At 46.2% G+C, this 24,880-nt stretch overlaps 1 protein-coding gene across 20 annotated transcripts in view; it reads left to right on the top strand.

Moving 5' to 3' along the window:
• OBSCN (obscurin, cytoskeletal calmodulin and titin-interacting RhoGEF) overlaps window positions 1–24,880 on the top strand; it is a 200,480-nt gene extending 175,600 nt beyond the window's left edge. For all 20 annotated transcript variants that reach the window (XM_068405371.1, XM_068405372.1, XM_068405382.1 and 17 more), the window contains 19 exons: window positions 1,152–1,212; window positions 2,311–2,388; window positions 2,536–2,708; window positions 3,256–3,282; window positions 4,032–4,184; window positions 4,908–4,953; window positions 5,526–5,603; window positions 6,463–10,129; window positions 10,740–10,862; window positions 12,020–12,130; window positions 12,249–12,416; window positions 13,131–13,253; window positions 15,761–15,931; window positions 17,235–17,355; window positions 18,740–18,979; window positions 19,635–19,858; window positions 20,326–20,401; window positions 20,885–21,034; window positions 21,171–24,880. In XM_068405371.1, the coding sequence (XP_068261472.1) occupies window positions 1,152–1,212; window positions 2,311–2,388; window positions 2,536–2,708; window positions 3,256–3,282; window positions 4,032–4,184; window positions 4,908–4,953; window positions 5,526–5,603; window positions 6,463–10,129; window positions 10,740–10,862; window positions 12,020–12,130; window positions 12,249–12,416; window positions 13,131–13,253; window positions 15,761–15,931; window positions 17,235–17,355; window positions 18,740–18,979; window positions 19,635–19,858; window positions 20,326–20,401; window positions 20,885–21,034; window positions 21,171–21,348 (5,968 nt within the window). In that variant the 3' untranslated portion in view covers window positions 21,349–24,880. The remainder of the gene's footprint in view (window positions 1–1,151; window positions 1,213–2,310; window positions 2,389–2,535; window positions 2,709–3,255; window positions 3,283–4,031; window positions 4,185–4,907; window positions 4,954–5,525; window positions 5,604–6,462; window positions 10,130–10,739; window positions 10,863–12,019; window positions 12,131–12,248; window positions 12,417–13,130; window positions 13,254–15,760; window positions 15,932–17,234; window positions 17,356–18,739; window positions 18,980–19,634; window positions 19,859–20,325; window positions 20,402–20,884; window positions 21,035–21,170) is intronic.

Below are 24,880 nucleotides of genomic sequence, written 5' to 3'. Positions count from 1 at the left end.
GCACCAAACCTCTTTTCTGAAATGTCTGAAAGTGAAGGACTCTGTTCCTGTGAGACCCAGTCTGGGTGAACAGCAGGAAAATGCCATGCAGAGCAGAAAAGCCCATAACCAACACGTAGATTTTAGCACAGGCAATACCATGGTGCTGCACGTAGGGAGCACAGGTTTAGAGCAGCCCAATTCTATGACACTTCCACAGGGAGGACACTTCTGCAATAGAGACTTCAATTAATTATATGCACATCACGTTGCCTGAGATCACCTCGTGAATTCTGCTGTATTAGCTGGATAGAGGTGGTTATAAACTAAAAATAAGGATTTTATAAAGTAAAAATAAAGATTTTATGAAATATAACAAGGGCAAGTGTAGAGTCCTGCATCTGGGCAAGAACAACCCCATAAGTTGGGGACAGACCTGTTGGAGAGCAGCATAGGGGAAAGGGACCTGGGGGTCCTAGTGGACAGCAGGATGACCATGAGCCAGCAGTGTGCCCTTGTGGCCAAGAAGGCCAATGGCATCCTGGGGTGTATTAGAAGGGGTGTGGTCAGCAGGTCAAGAGAGGTTCTCCTCCCCCTCTACTCTGCCCTGGTGAGGCCGCATCTGGAATATTGTGTCCAGTTCTGGGCCCCTCAGTTCAAGAAGGACAGGGAACTGCTAGAGAGAGTCCAGTGCAGAGCCACGAAGATGATTAAGGGAGTGGAACATCTCCCTTATGAGGAGAGGCTGAGGGAGCTGGGTCTCTTTAGCTTGGAGAGGAGGAGATTGAGGGGTGACCTCATTAATGTTTATAAATATGTAAAGGGCAAGTGTCATGAGGATGGAGCCAGGCTCTTCTCAGTGACATCCCTTGACAGGACAAGGGGCAATGGGTGCAAGCTGGAACACAGGAGGTTCCACATAAATATGAGGAAAAACTTCTTTACGGTGAGGGTGACTGAACACTGGAACAGGCTGCCCAGAGAGGTTGTGGAGTCTCCTTCTCTGGAGACATTCAAAACCCGCCTGGACGCGTTCCTGTGTGATATGGTCTAGGCAATCCTGCTCCGGCAGGGGATTGGACTAGATGATCTTTCGAGGTCCCTTCCAATCCCTAACATTCTGTGATTCGGTGATTCTGTAACTGTAGTTGTTTTCCCTTAGTGCTGTTCAGATGCTCCAGCGAAGAGCTCCTTGACCGCTTATTCAAGAAGAGTGTTGTCACTGAAGCAGAGGTAATCTTTCTTTCTCATTTGCAAGTCCAGAATTGATGGGTACCACCAGAGTAACTTCCAGCTGCATTTTCCTTTTTGAATATGAGGAACATCTTTGAACTAGTGATAATCTTTTAAGACAGAATCAGCATTTAAAATGGGTTCTCATCAGCTTTCATTCCTAAGTTGAATTTCTTCAGGGAATAGCTAGAAACAGCCAGTGGTTTTGACCACCAGCATTGCCTTCAGCCTAGTACAGATGATATTTGCTCTATCATCATCGTTTTATTTTCTGTCTGTCACCTGGAGCTCCTGTATCTTCACTTGGTTAATAATGCTTTATCTCCTTGTAACTGTGCTTCTATCCACTCCCTTTCAGTCTCCAAACCAAGGGCTGAAATAACAGTTTCAAAGGGAGGGGTTTTTTTTGAGCTCCTTGGCGCTCAAAGTTCAAAACGTTTCACATCTCCCATCTAGTAGCCAAGTGTCCCATATTTATCAGTAAAATTGATTTTTCTTTGAAATACTCAGAGGGAAATATCATAGAATCACAGAATGGTTTGGGTTGGAAGGGACTTTAAAAGACCAGATGTCAGCTAACACTATAAAATGTCAAAGGTAGAGGACTTCCAAAGCTGAAGCTAGCTGTAAATCTTCACTCTTTGTTCAGTCATAGTCAGATTTGATCTACACATGGTTGAGAAAACAGGTTTATAACATAGTTCTGAAATGTATTTGTGTTTTAAATGTGTTTGCGTGTTTTACCTCAAGCCAGAGCTGAGTGTGAATTAGATAAATTAGTTGATAACATTCATCGAACTTGGGAATTTCTGTATCTCTTTTTTGCATGTTTGTAGGGTTGGTTTGGTTTTTTTTTAAAGTAAAGGCTTTTTCACATATAGAAGGGCACACATGAGGCACAGCTTCACTCCACAGGGTAATGTCTGGTTCACATCTTATTTAAACTGCAAGACTAATATAAGAAGTTCATTCCATTTTTAAAAGTATTTCTAGTTCAAAATCTCCCTCTCTCATATATTAAAAAAGTTGGTGGAATCAGGGACCCTCTTATTTACTATTAATGTTTAATAATTGTTTAATAATTGATTTAATTTTTAGGTCAAATTGTATATCAAGCAAATTTTGGAAGGAATCAAATATCTTCATGACAACGACATCCTTCATTTGGACATTAAGGTAACGTGCAATGGCAGGTCCAGCTTATCATAGCCTCTTGTGGGTCAGGGAATGGGCATTCTCTATTTGATTTATTCTTACTTACAACTGAAAATATTGCCTGCTTTCAAGAAAAGTTTCTCCCTTTTATTTTATTTCATTTACTAGCCTCTGAATATCCTCATGGTTTATCCTGAAAGGGAAGACCTTAAGCTGTGTGACTTCGGGTTTGCTCAGAAGATCACGCCCTTTGAGCCTCAGTTCAGCAAATACGGGTCTCCGGAGTTTGTTGCCCCAGAAATTGTTTCTCAGTCACCAGTGTCAAAAGCAACTGATATCTGGTAATCTGTCATCTTTCTAAAAGGTTTTTGCCCTGGACGGCCTGAATTTCCATTTATTGTTAATAATTAAATGGAGTAGCGATAATAACACAGGGAGCTGAAAGTGAACAGTGAGAATCCAAAACCCATCAGGGCTCTTTAAAGCTCCTTTTGTTTATTTTGTTCAACCATAATTGAACTCTGACAGCTAATTAATGCAAAAGAGCATCTTAGAGAAGACGATGTTCTTAGAGGCAGCAAATAGGGAGGATGATCCTGAGAGGTTTTCTAGAAAAGGCAAACAAGCTCCTAAAAAAGTATTTTGAGCCTTCTCCTCTATGTTTTAAAAATAGAGGATTGCTTGAGCAGAATTTTTAAAAATGCTGAAAGGAAAAAAATTAATGGGTGAAAGCAATAGATTTTGGGATATATTTTCCTCAGAAAGGTGGAGAGAACAAGGTGATCTTACTATGCCAGGGTGTCTAGTGGCAGGAAAAGGGGCTGTGTGCTTGGGCAGGAGGGAGAAATAGTGACAAACACCTGACATTTGTGTTCCCTCTCTCCTCAGGGCTGTGGGAGTCATCACGTATTTAAGGTAAATAAATCTTCTTGGAAAGACTCATTCAATATCCCTTTGTCCATCAGAGCCCTCCAGTACCTTCAAGTGAGGGATCTGAGTGAAGCACTGAGTCCTTCTGTAATGAGGTTGGACATTAGGAAGAATTTCTTTTCAGAAGGGGTTATTAGACATTGGAATGGGCTGCCCATGGAGGTGGTGGAGTCACCATCTCTGGATGTGCTTAAGAAAAGACTGGACATGGCACTTAGTGCCATGGTCTAGTTGACAGGGTGGTGTCAGGGCAATGGTTGGACTCGATGATCCCAGAGGGCTCTTCCAACCTGATTGATTCTGTGATTCTGTGATTCTGAGGGCAATTTCTTTTGTAATTCTATCCTTTACTCACTCTTTCCTGGTTGCCCAGGGCTTTGACCATTCTCCCTCCTTGAAGACCTGAGAGCTGCTCTCCTTGCAGTTAGCGATGAGAGCGGTGGACGAGGTTCAGTCTTCCCCTTGCCTGTTTTAGCCAACGCCCTACTGCAGCTGTGCCAAATCAAACCCTTAATCCCTTATCTGTGAAATGGGGATGAATAATTCATTTCAGTGCCATGTAACGCTGGGGTGAAAGAAGCTCTGTTAGTGGATGCACAGCTCACAAGCATTGCGAGTCCCACACATGGACTCAAGCATTTTAAAGCCCCATGTAAGCATTTGTGCTTCTATTTGAACAGCAAAGGAAAGTCTAAAGTCTGTCTCCTTTTATTTCATGGTGTTCAATAAACAAGCCTAACGTGCAAGTCTCCATTCGCTGGGGAGAACGACAGAGGAACCCTTCTAAATATCCAGAATGGGGAAATTTCATGGACTATTCCTGATTTTGTTCACTTGAGCGAAGATGCAAAGGACTTTATAAAAGAGATCCTACAGCAGAACCCCAAGTGAGTGCACTTTTGTGCTTCCTACAGATGGTGTGAAAAGATGTTGGTGCCCAGCAGGCAGATCTCAGCTCGTCAGAGCTGCGGTTGTTTTGAAAAGTAGAAAGCTGAGTGAGATGTGGTGCGTTATGCCCTAATTCTTCTTTATTATTCTCCATTACCCAAAACACAATGTGGTAACTTGCCAAATTGGCCTGTTTCTGGTATGGTGATGTCCTTACGCCCTGACTCCTCCAGGCAGATGGGTTTCTCAAATGACACAGAGAAGTGGGAAAATCAAGGACTGGTATAGAGAGAGTTATACAAGAATTAAATAATATTAACTACATTCATTAAGCAATTTCAAGTACAAAAGGCAGCTTGAAGGCATGTTTGCAGGTGCTTGCTTTTTAATTTCATTTCTATTCTTTCTGCCTGCTGCCAAAGCTGGTTTTGCTCTGGCCACCTAAAGAGTCAAAATCACTCTTAGGGCTGCTCTCAACGCCCATGAACAGGCTCCCTGCAGAGCACCATGGGGTCCTGAGGATCTGCAAGGACTCTCAGACTGAAAAAAGAGGATCATTTCACCTCAGGGGAAGAAAATCTTGGGTTGAAAACCTCTGTCTGGCTCTAAAACAGCAGTCTAAGGTTGTATGTATGTGTCCATGTGAAGCAGGAATCTTCAAGATCTTGTGGTTGCAGTTGGAAGTGACTTGCTACTAAAATTATGATCTTTTCTCTTACCAGAGACAGGCCTAGTGCTTTGGACTGTCTTTCCCACAAGTGGTTCATGGTAAGTTTGTCCTGGTTCTTTATTAGAGTCATTAAAAATATAGAGGTTGGAAAAGACCTTTGGAGGGGCAGCTTTTAAAGCTGCTTGATATATTATTTGCTGGTTTATTTTTTCTCTTGGTCTCCTACTTTCTGTCCTATAAAGAAGCTCAGGCATGGCTCTCCAGAAAGAGGAGACACATTGGTGTTTTCATGCCAAGATAGCTTTCCTTTCAAAAGATAAAGATTACTACTGACATGAACAGATATTACATGTCTGTATAGAAAGAAAACTGTGGCTTTGCAGAGCCAAGTTATGATTTATATTCCAGTGCCTTAAAATGAACAAAATGGTGAATGCTGAAAATTAACAAAAGAAAAAGGAATTCAATGGCATGCATTGAACGGGGTTTGCTTTTATCATTAAAAAGCTGAGGTTGTCTACAATGTAGGTATGAGGGGATTGCAGCGTTTGGTCTATTGTAACTTTCCTAAATTAAACAATTCTGGAAGGAGGGAATCCTAAAAAACACTTCTCAGGAAATGAAGTCAGGATTTTTTAACCAATGATTTTCCTCTCATTCCACTTGGCAGCATAATCTCCCTCTCGAAGCAGCTCATTTCATTAATACCAAGCAGCTCAAATTCATTGTGGCTCGGAGCAAGTGGCAGGTGAGTTGGCCTCAGTCTGTGTTGGTTCTTTTTAGTGCTATATGTTTTTAATCACATTTGCATTTTTTAAAGTCTATCAGGCTAGGACAGCAAGCACAGCAGAGATCTCAGCTTGGTTAGGAATGGGGAACAAGCCCAGGAGAGAGTGGTCGATGGATGTGGCAGAAATAAATTATCTAGGTTTTGTTGCCTGGAAATCATCTAATCTAATGCCAGTGCCTGTAAGACACATGGTTGTGTCTAAGTTAGGTACCCTCAGCTGGTTTTGCAATTGGTACTGAATTATAGACAGGTCCCAAGAAGATTCCTCTTTTCCTGAAGTTCTCTAAAATAATCAGACTGATTGCCTTCTGAAGATGCCTGTTTCTCTCTGTTGGCTGTAAGGGGAGGCCAGCTGCTCAACTTCAACTGAGATGTCTCACATGGCAGAAGTTAGAGCAGATGAATCCTACCTCCTAGAGTAGGCCTAAGTCACTGTAGGTTGTGCTGCAGTCGACAGATTTGAGGCCATTTACTCCAGCTCGGCTCTCATTTGATGTCTTCCATTAAAAACTCCTTTTCCATCTGCTTTGAGTGGCCAGACTGTCCTTGAAAATCTCAGGCGAGGTCCTGTTTCCCCATTCACAACAGCAAGTATGTCCCTTGAAGTCAATATGGTTTCACCTCTGTGAATGAGGGAAGAGGAAGACTTGGAGAGCAAATGAGGCCTGGATTGACGATATGTACAAAAGGGTGGCAATGTGTTAATAAACTAGTACATGTGGTATTTAAGAGTTCAGAAGCTCATTTTGATATGCTTGCTTCACCATACCCCACCATGTTCCCATCTGATTGTGCTGTATTTTGTTTTGCTCTTCAGCGGTCTCTGATGTGCTATAAATCCATCCTGGTAATGCGATCTATCCCAGAAATCCTAGAAAGGACTCACGACAACACCTCCCTGGCCATCTCCCGACATCTTATTGAAGAAAGCACTTCGTCCAGTACCAGTGGCTCCTCTTCAGACAATGAGAATTCACATTTCCCCAAGAAGAGGCACTTTGGCTCTACACCCGAACTGCACTTGTCCATATTTGATACATCAAGCCATCAGGAGCCTCTAAAACATGCCAGTGAAGAGAAGCACTCCAAAATATCAGTTCCTCCAGTAAAACCCATGAGGAGGAAGTATGCTTCAATGAAAGCTGAGGTGGGGGATAAATCACCGACAGAGAGCAAAGAGCTCATGGCAAGTATCTTAAAGGAGAAAGAGGAGGGGCTTTATCCCAGACTTCAAGATGAAAGAGCAGAGCAGTCCCAAAGAAGTGATGCTGCTGAGCCTTCATCAGTGAGGACCTCCACAGAAAGCACATTGCATCTACGTCAGAAAGAAAAAGCAGACACGTTTTTACCTGATAAGGACAGAATTGAAAAGGCTGGGGATGGGACGGAAAAGCCACCTGTCTGTGTTCCTAGACAGAGTGTCATTAAAAGCACTTTCTACAGGCAAGCAGATGAGCTACCTGCAAGGGGACCTTCCTCACCAGGCAGGGAGTTCAGAAGGCACCTGGACAGAGCCAGAAGGACTTTCCGGAAAGCTGGATATTCGAAGGTGCCCCTCAGTGGTCTCCGTGAACCCCTTCTAGAGCAGTTCGAACTGGAAGAAGAAGAAGGAAAGCCTGACGATGACCACAGGGAAAGTCTACTTGGTTCCTTGACCAAATCAGCTTCATTTGACACTGCAAGGAAACCACCACATCCTGCCATTGCTGGAGCTAGCCGAAGCCATTCCCTGGATGACTACAGGCTGAGAGCCTCAAGATCAGTGAGGGAACAAGATATTTTGGAAGAAGACTGTGATATATTGGCACAGGAAAGTTGCCATGAAGGCAGTGAGCACTGTGACATTTCTGAAGGGCCTGTTAAGGGACATCCTGTAGACACTTCGAAGCAAGAAGACTTTAGGAGAGCCAGCAAGGATTGTTCAGAACAGCAGCTCCCTCCTTCCACACAATGTGAGGGTAATGGGTGCCCGGCTGTTTTTGTGCAACAGCCAGAGAGACTTCCAGTGTCACCTCATAGGAGCGAGAACAAGAAACATTTACTGAAGAAGTCAAGAGCTGCTTACATTGAGGAGGACGTTGAAGATTTGGAAGGCAAAAGCCCCATTCTTACTGCCCAGTGCTCAGATGTAACTGCGTCATCAGCTCAAAAACATGAAAGCATGGAGGGTAAATCTTCCCCTGGCAGTGCCTCTGACACTGCTTTTCAGGAGGACAAACAGTCCATTCCAACTCTTAAGCAGTCAGAAACCACCTCCAAGTCAGCGTCTACAAGTAAGGGAGGCGTGTATCTGCCCCAGGAGTCTGCTCACAGAGCTGACATCTACCCGGATCTCAAAGGCGGAAGCTTGCTTATCAAAAGGACAGCCCCAGTTCCACCTTGGAAAGACAAAAGGCAGAAACATTCACATGAGAAGACTTCGGCTCGTAGTGTTGCCAAATCCGATCTCATGGAGCTTGAAAGCTCTGCTGCTTTAACAGGTCCAAGAGCAGAAACCGATTCACTTCCAGCACGTAAAGAAAAAAGTCAGGAACTTCCTGATCAGAGTGTTCCAGCAACCACTGTCTTGGTGGGCAAACAGCAGCCAGGTACCCTAACTGCTCTGCACACAGCTGATGAAGGTGCTCATCAGAAGCTGAAGACATATAAAGAGGTGAGATCTGCTGTCCTGGAGGATGAAGGACCAGGTATTACAGGAATCACTCCACTGTCAGCCCATGATGGTGAAAGCCAAGCGCACAAGAGGGCTCCTGTTCACATGGACACATCATCAGCTGTCCTGAGGGGAGAGCATCTTGTTCAAAAAGTCCCACCACCAAAATCAATGCCAACTTCAGTCTCCGATGGAGCACGGCAGGCTGAAAGGGAACGGCCAGCTCATAGCAAGGAGAGGCTTGCTGCTCTGAGGAGTGAAAGCTCAGCTGTCACAGAGGTTGTTCCCAGTTTGGCCCATGAGGCTGAAATCAAGGGAGCTGAACCCCAGAAGGTTTCTGAAGGCAGTGGCACGGGGCCTGCTGTTCTGGGGAGCAGACACCCAGCTAGAACTGTGTCCTCTCCAAATACTGGCCTCCCTTCGGTCTGTGAGAGTGGACAGCAAGAACATCCAAAGGCATCACTTCGCAGTGAAGTGAGATCTGTTGCGACAGCAAGTGGAAGCCGAGCAGCTGGACAGACTATGCCTGCTCCTTTCCCCAAGGCTGGACGTCAGGTGTATGAGCAACACGGGGCTGCCTATTCCAGTGGCACAGTTTCTGCTGCTCTGGAGGGTGGACCTCCAGATGTCTTAACTGCTACACATCAAGATGTTGCTCCAGATTCAGTCTATGAGCTAGAATATGAGGAACATCCAAAGGTTTATGGTGAAGGCAGAGGTGTTGCCTTAGAAAGTGGAAGCTGTGATGCTGGAAAAACTGTCCCACCATCACTCCACAGGGATCAAAGTCAGGAGCCCTCACATCACAGGTCTTCTTTTTACAGTGATGAGGAGTCTGCTGTGCTGGAAGGCCTAGTGGATGAGATGGTTTCCCTCTCTGAAGAGATGAATGTTTGGGCAGAGTCAGTTTCTGGTGAGGAGGAATGCAGAAAGCACACCTCTCCTCCCACAGAGATGTCCTGCAAAGGCCCAAGTAGCCAAGCACCCACGGACACCTCCTTCCCTTCTGTACAAGGGCGTAAAAGAGGAGAAGTCTCTGAGCTGGATGACCTTGCAGAACCCTACCTTGCCGTGAGTGAGGAGTCAGTGGTACTGGAAGGGCAGGGAGCACAGACGATTCCTCATGAATGTGAGCATCTGGAGGACTTAGCGGTTGAGAGCCCCACTTCTAGCCAAGTGAGCGTTTCCTCAACAGATAGCTTGGACACTGGAAAAAGACCCAGTCAAGTGTCAGTGAGCAAGGACATCGGTAAACACCCAGAAGTTTCCTTAGTGAAAATTAAAGACCTGTCGGACGAAACACCCAGTCTCGGCAGTGGAACTCCAAAATTTGACATATCAGAGGTGGAACCTGCCTATTTGAATTTCTCTGACTTGTATGACATTGTCTATTTTCCATTTGAATTTCTGAACTATAGGAAGCCTCCACCCAAACCAACTGGTAGATGGTTTATACCTTTTGGTGAAAGGGCAAGGTCACCTCCTGCAGGACATTTGCATAAGGATAAAAGACTGTGCATCAGAGAAGAGGCAGAGGACAAGAACAGGAAGAACCATTTGGAAATATCCGAGGACTCAAAGGCAACTAACTTATTAGCCATGGGGAAAGGGTTAGAGAGACATAAGGAAATGTATGGCCCCCAAAAGGACTCAAGTGGTAAGCAAAAAAGCTCCTTCTACAACAAGCCAGGACTCTTTAAGCCATATGCAAGGTCTCATTCAGTGGAGCAGTCAGTGGAGCAGAGTCTGAAGAAGAAAGTAAAAGCTTCTGTTGCCCATATTTCAAGAATCCTGAAAGGAAAGACTTCTCCTGAGCCAGAGGCAGAGGAAGGTAAATATTTTACTCTGTGCCTTCACAGATTTGCTGCTATAACTGAGCTCTGCTAAATCTGCCTTTTCCTTTTTCTCCAGCATCTGAGGCCGTGGTTAGACAGTCATTGCAAAACTGGTGGTAGCAAGTCATGAAATTAGCTGTCTTCACCACTAGCTCCCTGTTACTGGCTCACTTCAGTGCAGAGTCAGCAGGGTTAATCTTCTGATGGAAGTGTCTTAAATTCCTCTGTCTGAGTGTGCACAAAAGCAGATCAGGGCTGGGCAATGCTTTCCTTGTGGCAGTTTCTTCTGCATTTATCCTCTGACCATGGCAAATCTTTAAAGCTAAACTGCCTGGGAGAAGTTGGTTAAGTAATCCTGGCTAAGTTGATGACACCAGACAGCAGAATCCTTTCTTCTCTGCCATCCCTAGATATGCCCTGTTCTTCCAGGACATCATTCTGTTTCTAATAGCTGTCACAGCCTTACCTGGTGACTGAAGGCTCATTAATAAGGAAGCCTGTGACTGCTGAGCTATTTATGTGCGAACAGCAGAACTGTCTGCTGTAAATGGATGCCACGGGCAGAAAGGTGGCCTTGAATGACTTCTCATGCTTTCTTTGAAACAGAGTTTGGTGAGCTGGGAAGTGAGGCAGTAGAAAAAGAGCTGTTAGCAGGGGCTGAAGGATCTCTGAAGAGGAAATCGGGACTCTCTTCATTCAAGTTATCAAGCCTCATGCCAAAGGAGAAAGGTATTGTCAGGGCAATGGTTGGACTCGATGATCCCAGAGGTCTCTTCCAACCTGGCTGATTCTGTGATTCTGTGATTCTGTATTGCTATTGCATAAGTCATCAGTTAGTTTTATCATGAAGTATCACTAAGGAATAAGACTGATTGAGGGTGGTTTCTAAGGATGGATCTGCAATGATTGTCTTGAGATGACCTGGACCAACTCACGCAATATGAACCAGCCTCCCCTGTTAAATTCAAAACTACTGTCCTTGCTAAAACTGTCTTGTCTTGGCATTGCTTGCAAATTGGAGCCATTATAGGAAGCCACTGCAGAGGAATAAAGTCTATTTGTAAACTAGAAAGAGAAGGAATGGAGTATCCAAGGGTGGGATGGCAGAAGCAGGAAACTGTGAATTCCTACGCTCCAGTCCTGCATGCATGTGTAAGGGACAGACACTCAGAGCTGTGAAACGAGAAATGGTGGGGCAGCCCCAAACAGCATGGCAGCAAAGCTGTGAACTTGCTTTTGCCCAGGCAAGTTTCCCTTTGAATCTAGCAGGAGCAATTTCTGAGCTCAGGTTATGCCCCAGTATTCAGCAGAGCCCAGCTGAGCACTGGGAAGGACAGGTGGGTGAGGCTGGCAGCTCCTGGGCACTATGGAGAAGAAGCCCTGGAGAAACACAGAAGAAAACCTGAGCTCCCTCTTTCCCATGGAGACAGCAGCAGATTTGATGCACTATGTTTTTTTTTTCTCCATCCATATCCATCTTTTATCTCTTCTTCTCTCTTCTTATGTCGTCTTGATCTGATCCCCTCATCCTTGAGAGGTGATCATTTAGTTTTGCCCCCGCATTTAAATAGGCCAGAAGAAAACCCTTGCTGTGACATGCTTGCTCTCTCCTCTGAGAGAGGATGAGCAGGGCTGGGCAATGCAGATGTTCCACATGGACCTTCCAAGATCCATCAGGATTATCATGCATGAGCAGTCACACTGCGTCCATGGGGCTGAATGGGGCTCCTGCACCTGGGATTCTCAGGTGGTGGTCAAAGCAAGGCCAGAGCATGAACAAAACGTTCTTGAACCAACTAAAAATGCATTCTGATGTCCAGTGTGCACTGATTTTCCACATAGCCCTCCAGGCCACCCTGAATCACTGCTTTTCCTCTTCTTTGCAGCACCTTCGTTCACCGAGGAGCTCATCGATCAGGCTGCTGCCGTCGGACAGTGCGTGACACTGTCGTGCCGGACAGCAGCTCACTCCTCCCTCCACATCGACTGGTTCAGAGGTGACATTGGCATCCCTCTAGGGAGTCCCTAGCCTCTGGGACTGGGGTGCAGAGAGGGTTTTAGACACCTTGGTATAAATTTGCAGGGTACTTATCTCTCCTATCTTCTGCTTTTCAGATGGGATACCTGTCCACAGCAGCAGCCGGATCCTCATCTCAGCCACACTCAAAAACTTCCAGCTGTTAACTATTCTCTCTGTTAGCGCTGATGATTTTGGTATTTACACCTGTGTGGCCACAAACTCCCTGGGCTCAGCATCCACCTCTTGCATCATAAGAAAAGCAGGTAAGAGAAGTAGCAGCTACAGAAGTAGGTATTGCAAGAACTTCTAACCAAAAATGTGACCTGTAAATACCTGTGAGGTGAGATTTTAAACTGAAAGAGGGGAGATTTAGATTAGATGTTAGGAAGAAATTCTTTCCTGTGAGGGTGGTGAGACACTGGCCCAGGTTGCCCAGAGAAGCTGTGGCTGCCCCCTCCCTGGCAGTGTTCAAGACCAGGTTGGATGGGGCTTGGAGCAACCTGGGCTGGTCGAAGGTGTCCCTGCCTGTGGAAGGGGGGTTGGAACTAGATGACCTTTAAGGTCCCTTCCAACTCAAACCATTCTATGATTCTATGATTTCTGCAGATAGGTTCAGAGGACAATCTCTCCCTCACCTGCTCTAGTCCACAGCCACAGCCCTTGCTGTCTGGTACCGTGGCACATTGTGCAGGGTTCGTTCCCTCTTCTTCACTCTTTAGTCTCTCTCCTGGATTCAGAGCCACTCCAGTAACCATGTGGTTGTAGAACCAGACTTCAGAATCTTAATACTGAGTTTAAATTAGGCACAGTTGAATTGCTGTTCCACTAGATATATGTGCACATATATATAAAAAAAACATACACATTTATATAGCTATAAAAAGAATATCTGTAACTGAGAAATGCTGGGTGTAGAGGTATGTATCACAGCAGTGCTGTTGCTAAGAGTCACTGGTTTTTGTGCTTCCTCTCGACAGAGGTTCCTCCCAGCCCTCCACCCCCTGACATCGTGGAGGTCTACGAGGATGGAGTGCAGGTGGTCTGGAAACCTGTGGAAACCAACATCCCCGTCCATTACACTGTCCAGTGTAAGAGCGAAGGTAAAGTGGAATGCTGCCCTTACGCCTTGCAGGGAACATCTCGATTTGTATGATCTCTTCACCAGCTGGGTGTTGTGTTTTTATTCAGAAACAGCCTGATTTTAGCTCCCTAGTTTAGAGTTAGGAATGAAATTCATACAGCCATCATTTAGCCGTCTCAAAGTTAGATGTTGTGCTGGCTAAATCAGCCTGGAATATGCATGCTCATACAAAAGCTTTGCTAAAGTGTGAATCAAACTAGGTCGCGTGGAAGCTGTGACCAAAAAGTGAACAGCTACAGAAGAATATGCATGGCTGGTGCCAGACACACAGTCCTGAGTAATCCAGTTCTGACAAATTATACACTAATAATGTCCAACAACAGCGATCAGCAGAAGAAAGATAGTCTATCAAAAAGGCAATTCATCCTACGCTAAACAGCCATGCTTTCTTTTCCCATTGTATTCAGGAAGCTTAGGGCAAAAGCCAGGACAAGATGACAGAAGTTTGGCAAAACTGCATCATCCCTTTGATGTTCTTTTCCAAGGCTTGGTCCAGAGCATGACGAAGTCAGTGGATGTTTTCCTGTTTAATTCCACGAACTTTGAATCAAATCCCCAAGCCTGTTCCCTCTCTCTTGGGACTGCTTTTGCTGTTATTATTATGAATGCTACATCTGATAGTAATTTCTACAGCAGTCACGTATACACAGCCCTTTGGATTCAGCTGTTCTATGTTCCTTCTTTGAACTCTCCAAACATACATGCACTCCTTTCTGGATTAGGAGCATGGGCAGCAGCTTTCTGCCTTTTCACTCTGGAGCAGGTGTCAGTCACTTTTCCTTCAACGCAGCTTTCTTTATGGTTATTCCTTTTGACACAACTGTAGACGAGGCTTTGGGGAGGATACAAATGCAAGTTGTCCCAATTAGGAAGAAAAAGAGGAAACAGCATCTACAATCTTCCACTGCATTCTGTGCATTTGGCAGGAACATGCAAATTCCTGCTTTCCTGAACACAGGAGGATTAAGATAATCAGAAAAAAATTCCTTGTTTCATCCATTATTCAACAGTATGCTTTTGCAAACTGCTTCTGCAGACACTTTTCTCTGTTTCTAAGCTGTATGTGTTCCTTCTTACCAGTACACACACCCTAATTCAACCAGTAGCCTGAAAAGTCATTGTTTTGAGTGGCGAATTATTGCTTGTTCTATGGTTTGAGGCTCTCTACCAGTGTTTATTTGAATGAAAGGATGGGTTTAATCTCAGGCACTCTCAGGGAGTTGAGTTCAGCCTTGAGGACAGCAGCAATGGCAAAGTATGGGACACAGCATCATGTGAAATGAATGACCATTAAGTGTTTGCTGGTGATTTTCTACTTCACGCCTTAGTCCCGTGAATGATGAGTCCAGAATAGAATCATAGAATAGAAACACAGAATCATTTTGGTTGGAAAGGACCCTTAAGGTCATCAAGTCCAACCGTTAACCCAGCACTGCCAAGCCCACCACTAACCCATGGCCCTCAGCACCACATCTACACGTCTTTTAAATACCTCCAGGGATGGGGACTCCACCACTGCCCTGGGCAGCCCGTTCCAATGCTTGACAACCCTTTCGGTGAAGAAATTGTTCCTGGTATCAAATCTAAACCTCCCCTGGCACAACTTGAGGCTGTTTCCTCTCATCCTATCGCTTGTTACCTGGGAGAAAAGACCGACCCCCACCTCGCTACACCCTCCTTTCAGGCAGTTGTAGAGAGCAATAAGGTCTCCCCTCAACCTCCTTTTCTCCAGGCTAAACACCCCCAGGTCCCTCAGCCACTCCTCATCACACTTGTGCTCCAGACCCTTCACCAGCTTCGTTGCCCTTCTCTGGACTTGCTCCAGCACCTCAATGTCTTTCTTGTAGTAAGGGGCCTACAACATACCTACATAACTACAGAACACCTACAAAAAATACCTGCATTTTCAGTTCCCTGATAAATCATCTGAATTTCATAAAAGCTGAGTAAACCTTCCCAAGTTTCAAGCACTGGGTTTGCTATGAGAGTGGTAGTGGATAGTTCTCTCCAAATCCTGCACCTCATGGTTTCAATTGGATTCAAGGCAGGGCCAAAGGGATAAAAACGGTGGTTTTGCTAGGCTTTTGTTTGGAGTTCTTGATGTATATTTGCATTAGAGATTGGTGGAATGAATTAGATAAACAGAAATGATACAGGAAAATGTCACTATTCCTCTGAATCGATATTGCCACACCTTGGACTGATTAGATATAAACCAGCTGATTTCAGGAAAGATGAGTTTGGCATATGTATGGCGAGCAGCACCATGCACAAAAGTTGGCCATAGCAAGTCAGTTTTTCCTTCTCTCCATGAAGTTCCACTGTTTCTCTATATTCCCAGCACATAAGTAAAGTTGATGAAAAAAACCCCACCAACAATACCCCAAGACCCAAAAAACCCACAAAACCCCTGGTGTGACCATCTTAAATGAGTCCTAATATCTTTTCTGTCTTTCCTTGGTCAAGATGGGGAGTGGACGACTCTTGCTTCTGACATCGCTGACTGCTGCTACTATGCCAAAAACCTCTCCAAGGGGTTTATCTACTCCTTCAGGACAGCCTGCACCAGTAAAGCAGGAATGGGCCCTTACAGCGACCCATCTGCCAAGGTGAAAATCACTGGGAAAGATCAAATGGGTAAGATTAAGTGCCAAGAAAGCGTTGTGTTTTTCCTGCATTGAAACAATTGCACCTTTTTGGATGTGGGTCCAGAAGTCAAGAGCAAGTGAATCAAGACCAGTTCCACTTGGCTCAGGGTGGTTTAGGGCTTCCTTCTCTTTGGCTTCTTATTTAAAAGTAAATTATTTTTTAATTCCGGACACAGTTAGAGGAATACGTGTAAATATATAACAAATAAATAATAAAATAATAACAATATGTAAATATAAATAATACATAAATATATATCAAAATATAATAATAAAATCAAAATCTGGAATTTGTAGGTTACCCACTGAAGACACACTCAGTTTTTGATGTCAGATCATGAGGAAACAGGTCTGGGACAACGAATATGTCACAGGAGGCATTGATTGATTGGTATAGATCTGCCACAGGTTAAAGCCCTGGACCTGCTCTTTGTTATGGACTCAGTCCTAAGTTCAGTAGTTAATTTATGTGTTCTGGTAGTTGCTACTGGGAATTATCGCCCTACTGTGGTGCATTTTTCAGCTGTATTTTGTCTCTGAAGTAAAGAAAGCTCAATTTACTTTTTTTTTTTTCACCTGTTTGAATACTTTGTACTATTCATATGTTTTTAAAATTAAGAAATTGATAACCCCACAGCAAATATATCCTGTAGCAAAGGAAGTATCTTCCTGCCAAGAAGTGGAAGGATGCTCTAACTGGAATTTCCTCCCAGTGGAGAGGATTATTCTGCAAAAATCAGTTCACAGAGATATTTTTAACTCACCCTAAGTCCTCTTCTTTCCCTTGTCCCAGGATTTATTAACGTATCTCAATGAGCCCAACATTTCCAAGCAGATGTTTTAATGTGTAAAGGGATGTTTTAATATTCCAGGGAGCACTCAGATACAACCACATGCCAGAACCAGAGCAACAAGTTTCAGCTGCTGCCCTGAAATATCCAACTAAAAGAAGTTTCTAATTCTTTGTCAGTGTCTTACCATGCCCTGATGACTTGTTACAGGAGAAGATGAGAACCAGTAGCTGAGATGTTTGATGATATAGCACACAACATACAATCCACCTCATAAGCTGGAGTGGTCACACCATGGAATTACTGGGTGGACAGTCCAGAACCTGTTGCATTGAAATAGCATTGGGTGCCACATCTGGGAGACAACTTACAGACTTGTCTGGAGAAAATTCTGCTGCCACCTTTGTCGTTGTTCATAGATAGCAGAGCGTGGCTCAGAGAGGCTCCAGTTTCCAGACAGAGGTGTTTTGCAATGTAATCCCTGTCGCTTTTTCTCTGCAGAGCTTCGTGCTGCAATGAAGGACATCCCATCAGCTGCTACTGAAGAAGAGAGTGAAATAATCACACCATCTGAGCCCTTCCCAACCTACCAGACTTACGCCTTCCAGACAGAGATCAAAAGGTAATGAATCCAACTGAGCACTCACCAGCCAGAGGGAAACGCTGCACGTGGCTAGAGCTTGGAAAAGTCACTTTTATAAATGCACTGCTTACCTAGTGTAAGGGTGTTGTTGAAAACGCCTCCACAGCAATACACATAGATCTGAGATCATTGGCTGAGTGATCTTCATCTTAGTTTGGTAGGATTCAGGTGTGGATGCACCAGTACAGGCTGGGGGCTGACCTGCTGGAAAGCAGCTCTGCAGAGAAAGACCTGGGAGTTCTGGTGGGCAACAAGTTCCCCATGAGCCAACAATGTGCCCTTGGGTCCAGGAAGGCCAATGGTGTCCTGGGGTGCATGAGGAAGAGTGTGGCCAGCAGGTCGAGGGAGGTTCTCCTGCCCCTCTACACGGCCCTGGTGAGGCCACATCTGGAGTAACTGTGTCCATTTCTGGGCCCCCCAGTTCAAGAAAGACAAGGAACTACTGGAGAGAGTCCAGTGGAGGGGTATGGAGATGATCAGAGGGCTGGAGCATCTCTGCTCCGAGGAGAGGCTGAGAGAGCTGGGGCTGTTCAGCTGGAGAAGAGCAGACTGAGGGGGGATCTTATCAAAACTTACAAATACCTTAGGGGTGGGTGTCAAGGGGATGGGGCCAGACTCTTCTCAGTGGTGCCCAGTGACAGGACAAGGGGCAACAGGCACAAGCTGAGACATGGGCAGTTCCATCTGAATATGAGGAAAAACTTCTTTACTGTGAGGGCAGCAGAGCACTGGCACAGGCTGCCCAGGGAGGGTGGGGAGTCTCCTTCTCCGGAGATATTCCAGATGTGCCTGGACACGACCCTGTGCAATGTGCTCTGGGTTACCCTGCTTTGTCAGGGGTTGGGCTGGATGATCTGCAGAGGTCCCTTCCAACCCTCAACTATTCTGTGACTCTGTGATTTTTCTGGGAGAGCAAAACATTTCTGAGCACAACGTGCTGGGCAGCAGGACAGCCCCTTAGCATATCATAAGGTGAGCCCAGGACTAACAAAGGCTCCTCTCCTTGCTCCATCAGCCTTTGCAGCTACCAGTTTCAGATATGGGGTTGGGATTCAACTTTCTCTGCCTAGAAGATAGGCACCAACTTCTGTTGCCAACAGGGAGTAGTTCCCTTGCTCGAGCCAGGATGAGCCACCTTCTCTCTCTCCAAAGGAGTTAAGCTCTCACTCCTGCAATTTAAAGTGACTGTACAATTTAGAGACATAAGAGAATGTGGAAACTGTGGCAACAGATGCAATAACTCCACATCAGGCATGGATGAAAAACACAGCATGGGATCCTGGGGGTTTTAAAGAACAGAAGCTCCTGGCTCTTCCAGGAGTAGCAGAGAAGCTTAACTTGCCTTTGTGTTCCGTTGTACCAGGGGGCGTTTCAGCATCGTCCGACAGTGCAGGGAGAAGGTAAGCGGCAAGACTTTAGCTGCTAAAATTATCCCTTACTGGCAAGAGGACAAGCAGACTGTGCTCCTGGAGTACCAAGTCCTGAGGAAGCTTCATCACACAAACATAGCTCAGCTGAAGGGAGCCTACATCAGCCCTCGGCACTTAGTGTTGATCCAGGAGATGTGCGTGGGACCAGAGCTACTCCACTCTTTGGCGTTACGGTAATAACAAGTGGAGGGAAGGGTTTTCCAGTCAGGGCTGGTGTGGGGAGCAAAACACCTACTGCTTTCCCCTGACAAACTGGATCATCTCTCTCCTCCTGTTCCAGTGTGCTGTCATTGCACATGGGATTTGTGATGCATTTCTTCTGTAACCTCTTGTGACATAAAGAACTACTTAAGTTCCCAGGAGGTTGGGGTAGGGGACAATTCAGGGCCACCCAGCTGAGATGTTGAAAGCAGTTTACAGTAGTTGTTATGAAACCCCCTCTCCCATAACATGATGATTATTGTGGCTCAGGAAGCCTCATTTCTCCTCCATGTTGTTTCTCACAATGGCAGAAAATGGATCTGCTGAAATTTGCTAATTAAAGGAAAGGGAATGGTGCTCATCAAATCTGCATTTTGATTTCTGTACAACCACTGCTTTCTCTGGCATGCAGCTCTACAACCTCCTGAACTTCTGTAAACCCAACTCACAGTCTGGACCAGCCTCTCCATATACAATAAATTTGTAAAATGAAGAGAGTTGTTTCTTTTTGACTCTAAAGGGCCTCATGGGATTAGACATCCAGGAGAGGATGATAGTGGGTGTAGAATGGTGTTCATGGGCATGCAGATAGGACACCTCTGGTTTCTATTCCCTTCCTTCTACCAGGACGTCGTACTCAGAGGTGGAGGTCCGAGATTACCTGTGGCAGATCCTCAGCGCCACTGAGTACCTCCATGCACACAACGTCCTGCACTTGGATCTCAGGTCTGAAAACATGATCATCACTGAGCCCAACCTGCTGAAACTCCTGGATTTTGGCAACGCACAGTTCTACACGCAAGACAAAGTTATTACCATGGACAAGTGCATGGACTATGTTGAAACCATGGGTGAGTACAGAGTTCGGTCACAGCAACCTTGGCTTTGTGTGCAATCTGTGGTAAACAGAAAGACTGACAGAGCTATTGGCCAAGGCAGCAGTTGGCCCCAACAAGCAAAGTCTCCCAGGTGATGCCCTCCAGTAACACTCTGAGTTTGCTGGACCGGCTAATGGTGACAACCATCCCGCTTGCAGACCACAGAGGACAGAGCCAGAGGTCACAGCCCACAGTGCTCTGACGGGCATCCACACGTCCAGAGCTCAGGGGCTATAGTATTACTGCCAGTTTGGCCTGATGTTCTCAAGGTTTCATCGCAATTATCACCCATGAGGGTGTCTTACCTCAATCAGCTCCCTGTACTAGAAGCTTTTGCTTCTTCACTCTTGGGAAGGTAGCAAAGCATAAAGGTACCCACTGTTTTTGTGCTGGTCTCTGCATTGGATGGGAGCTTGGCTGACACCAGTTTGCTTTTCTAGCTCCAGAACTGCTGACAGAGCAAGGAGCCCTTCCACAGACTGATATCTGGTCCATCGGAATCACAGTCTTTGTCATGTAAGTCAGTCTGTCTTTCCCTGCCCTACGAGCAGCTTTAAAAGTGCAATTTCATAGTCATCAACCAGGGGTGATGCATTGACTCAGAGTTAACCTCAGTTGTGCCCCCTCTCCTTGGCAATGCCCCTGAAATCTGTGTGATGGAGAGTATGGACCTGGCTGCACCGTGCAAGGATGCCCAGTCCTAGCAATGTCTCCAAGTATAGTGGGGCTGTTTTACAACACAGCAGCTGCTGGTGGTTCTCACTCAGCCTCATTTGAAAAGCCCCAACTTTAACAAGAAAATTCAAATCACACCAAGTGGAAAAGCAGCCAAAGTCATGAAACCCACAGAAGAACAGTGGCCTTTGGGATTTTCTTTTCCCATGTGATGTTTCTGTGCATCGTCGTGACCCTCCTCTCACTGCTGGGTGGGAATTCCTGGGAGAAGGAGCATCTTGAGCGATGTCTTTCACGCTGATCAATCCTCTTCTTTTGCGGCAGGTTGAGTGCCAACTACCCCGTCAGCTCCGACGTAGCCTGCGAGTTTCTGAGAACAACCAGGAAAGGAAAAGTGAAGCTCACGCGGTGCTACGCGGGGCTCTCCGGGGGAGCGGTGTCCTTCCTCCAGAGCACGCTGTGTGCAAACCCCTGGTAAGATGATGTCTGCTCTCCCAACAGCACAGTTGGGAGCAGATCCTGGCTATTGCCCCTTCTTTCTCTCCATTTGCAAGGACCCTCCTCAGCCAGCATGATCCCAGACTGATCTTCTCACCTTTGTCTGTTCCAGGGGAAGGCCGTCAGCCTCAGAGTGCCTTCAGAGCCCGTGGCTCCAGGAGACAGGTTTGGACAACAGGCAGCAAGCACTGGTTACCTTCCCCACCACCAAACTGAGGAATTTCCTCACCGAACGGGAAAAGAAAAGGGGCCTGCTGTGCTCCAAGTATGGCCTCATGATTGCACAGTGACGTGGATGCAGCGACAGACATGAATTGTCTCCCTCTCCCCTTCTGCACTTAGTGTTTGGTACCACATAGTCCTGCCAGGTTGCTGTGCATCAGCTGAGCTGGGGTAACTGCTCTCTGTGAACGCGATTTAGCATAACTGAGCAAATTAATCCACATTACGTGCATTGCCACAAGGTAAGAACAGAAATACAGACCTAACATGGCTCAGCTGACCAACAGTAACTTGACAGTATGTTGTCTCTTGGCTACAAACCTCCTGGAATAGCCAGGAGAGATTTCTGTAGCCATTTCTGAATGGGACTAGCTACCAGCCCCAAGCAGCTTTGCAAATCCTTCCTTGAGGTCAGAAAGACTCCACGCGTGCAAATGTTGGGCACTGACTTCTGCCCCTGCCCCAGGATGGGATAACCACTCACGCTTTCAGATGTTACTGCGCTGGTCATCCCCCAGTGACCTCCACAGCAAGGTCTGAGTGACTGGTGGGTTTCCCACCTGCCTCCAATCCAAAAGAATTCAACAACCAGTTATGAAGAGAAAATAGGGAAAAGTGAAGCACTTTCTTGGGGCTGATGTTAGACAGCAATGTATCTTCAGGCTTTGGATATAGAGGTCCAACTAGATAAAGCCCTGAGCAACCCGGCCTGAGCCGACAGCTGACCTTGCTTTGAGCAGAAGGTTGGTCTAGAGACCTCCTGAGCTCCCTCCCAACCTGACTTGTCCTGTGATCTTATGTCTTTGCCAAGTGCCAGACACGAGGCTGGAGTGGTGGGACTCTGCTAGCATCTGTCGGCAGCTAGGCTTGGCATGTCGCTTACCCGGCCAAGTCCTCCACCATCCCCGTGGGCCTGACCCGAGATTAAGCATGGGGCTAGAGGAGGGCTCTTCTGGCTGCAGAGCAACAAGAGGCTGCAAAGGAAGGTGGTGTGTGTTACGTGTGTGACAGGGGTACCACAGAGGAGATTTTAAGCAGGGCTTTTCATACTCTGTGAGGAAACTCTTTCCTGCCCATGCCACAAGAGACAAGCAGAGACAGCCTCCGTGAAAGCAGCCTTGCAGCTCGACCCTGTAGCACAAGGTGTGTATGGGGAGGGTAACAGCAATGGGGTTTTCCAGTAACTGACAAGTTGCACACCCTACCCCTGCAAGAGGCCATAGTTTGCTTAGCTTTGAGAACGAGTCCCTGTTCTACCTGGAGCACAAGTTGACCCTCTGTATGCCACTCCACCTGGGCAGCCTGGCTCCTGCTCTCTTAGAGCCCACTCCACTGCTCAACAAGCTGTGTGGTTCCATGGGGGTTCACCAGCTCTCCATGGGCACATGCACTGTCACGTCTCCAGAGCTGACCAAGCTCCTCAAAGGTTTCAAGGTTTTACAACACCATAAAACTTGTGTTTTGGGACATGTATTTGAAGTCTCCCATTACAGAATCACAGAATCACAGAATCAATCAGGTTGGAAGAGACGTCTGGGATCATCAAATCCAACCATAGCCCTGACACCACCATGTCAACTAGACCATGGCACTAAGTGGTGACTCCACCACCTCCCTGGGCTGCCCCTTCCAATCAGTGTCTAATGACCCTTGCTGAGAAGAAATGCTTCCTAATGTCCAGCCTGAACCTCCCCTGGCAAAGCTTGAGGCTGTGTCCTCTTGTCCTATCACTAGTTGCCTGGGAGAAGAGGCCGACTCCCACTTCACTACGACCTCCCTTCAGGTAGTTGTAGACTGCACTAAGGTCACCTCTGAGCCTCCTCTTCTCCAGGCTAAACACCCCCAGCTCCCTCAGCCGTTCCTCGTAGGTCAGACCCTCCAGACCCTTCACCAGCTTGGTCGCCCTCCTCTGGACTCTCTCCAACAGCTCAACACCTTTCTTGAAGTGCAGGGCCCAGAACTGGACACAGTATTCAAGGTGTGGCCTCACCAGTGCCGAGTACAGAGGGACGATCACTTCCCTAGACCGGGTGGCTGCACTGTTCTTAATAGAGGCCAGGATGCCTCTAGACCTAGACAACAGACTTACCCATCACATAGGATCTTACAGTAACCCCTCACCTGTCTGACTGTATCTGCATCAATTATGTTAAAAATGTGCTAAAGAAACATACAGAAACAACTGTTGAAGAAATCAAGCTGTGACTTGGTGCCTGGGCATCTCTGGGAAAGATGTTCCCTATGGCCAGGACACTGGCGCATGGAGCATTTAGTTGTATGGCTTTACCCACAAGCAGGGCTAAAAGAGGCTTGTGCAGAAAGCCTCTTCTGAGCACACCCAAGCTGTCAGGTGGTGGTGTGAGGGGTTCATTGCAGCCTTGCTTTGGTCCCCATCAAAACACTCCCCATTCTGCCCAGCTTCACTGCGTTTGCATCGGTGTGTCCTGCCTGACACAGGGTATTTCTGCATATGCAGTGACTTGTGGGAATAACTTGGCCACTGGCCAGCAAAGGCAGCAAACGCAATAGCGACCATGACCTCGTTACGTGCAGATGTTGTACCACTGAGAGACTTTGCCGCTTTGAAGCTGGCCTGCTCTCCTCTGGGGAGCACACAGGCATACCCACCAGAAGACGTGGCAGCAGCGTCACCAGCAAATGCTGCGTGTATTAATTCTTCAAAAAAATCCTGAACTTTCACGTTCCCCTTTCTCCTTCAAAACCTGCTGTCCTTTGCAATGGATGGTGTTAGCTGTGTCGTTGCTTTGTACTTATAACCTCAGCGTTCCTTTGCGTTTCTCTGAAGTGAATGATGTATCTATGGGTGCCGCTGAGTTTCTTCAGTTTTCCTTACAAGGCTTCCTCAGAGCCGTATCTGGCTGTGTTTAGAGGAACAAGGATGGGAAAACAGTTTCTAAAGTGTTACAGTTTAATACTAGAAGCGATTTAACCAGGGGTGGCCTTTTCCAACACCTTGAACCCGTATTGTTCCAAATCCAAAGCGTGCAGCATCGTGACTCCTTCCCTTGCACGGTGTGCACAGCAGGAATTGTAACTGGGAGCGGAGGAGCTTTCTCTGGGCTGTGGAGGGCAAGCACTGACGCAGCAGACTGTAAAGCTTTACACATCAAAGTAATATTGTCTTTGCTACACACTACAGAAGAGAAAACCAAGGTTTTAGGGACAGACTCCACGCTCAGTTGTCTTGGGGGTTAGAGGAGTTACACACGACAGACACTGCAATGAGGTCTGCCCTCCCAATAAGCTTTTCAAGACCCTTGATTCCCTCCAATTGAACTTCTTTTACAAATCCAATATGGTTTCTGTTGGCACAGGCTAATTGTTTACTCTTGCTGGTACACTTTGGGGTGGAAAGCTCAGTGCCAGGGGACAACCCATCTAAGCATAAAACTTTGATTGCAGATTAACTCATTTGGAGCTTTCACACTCTTCCGTATATGACCCAAATTAAGTGGTTTTATTTTTCGCTTTGTCACCATTGCATGCATTTCAGCATGTCTGAAGTCTTTCATAGACTCAATATTGTTTGGTTAAATAAACCATCCTGACAAGGAAGTAAAGCCATTTTTTTCTGCTGAA

The sequence above is a fragment of the Nyctibius grandis genome, chromosome 7 (genome assembly GCF_013368605.1).
Source record: "Nyctibius grandis isolate bNycGra1 chromosome 7, bNycGra1.pri, whole genome shotgun sequence".
Classification (NCBI taxonomy): domain Eukaryota; kingdom Metazoa; phylum Chordata; class Aves; order Nyctibiiformes; family Nyctibiidae; genus Nyctibius; species Nyctibius grandis.
This window is presented reverse-complemented; position numbering and strand designations above follow the sequence as displayed.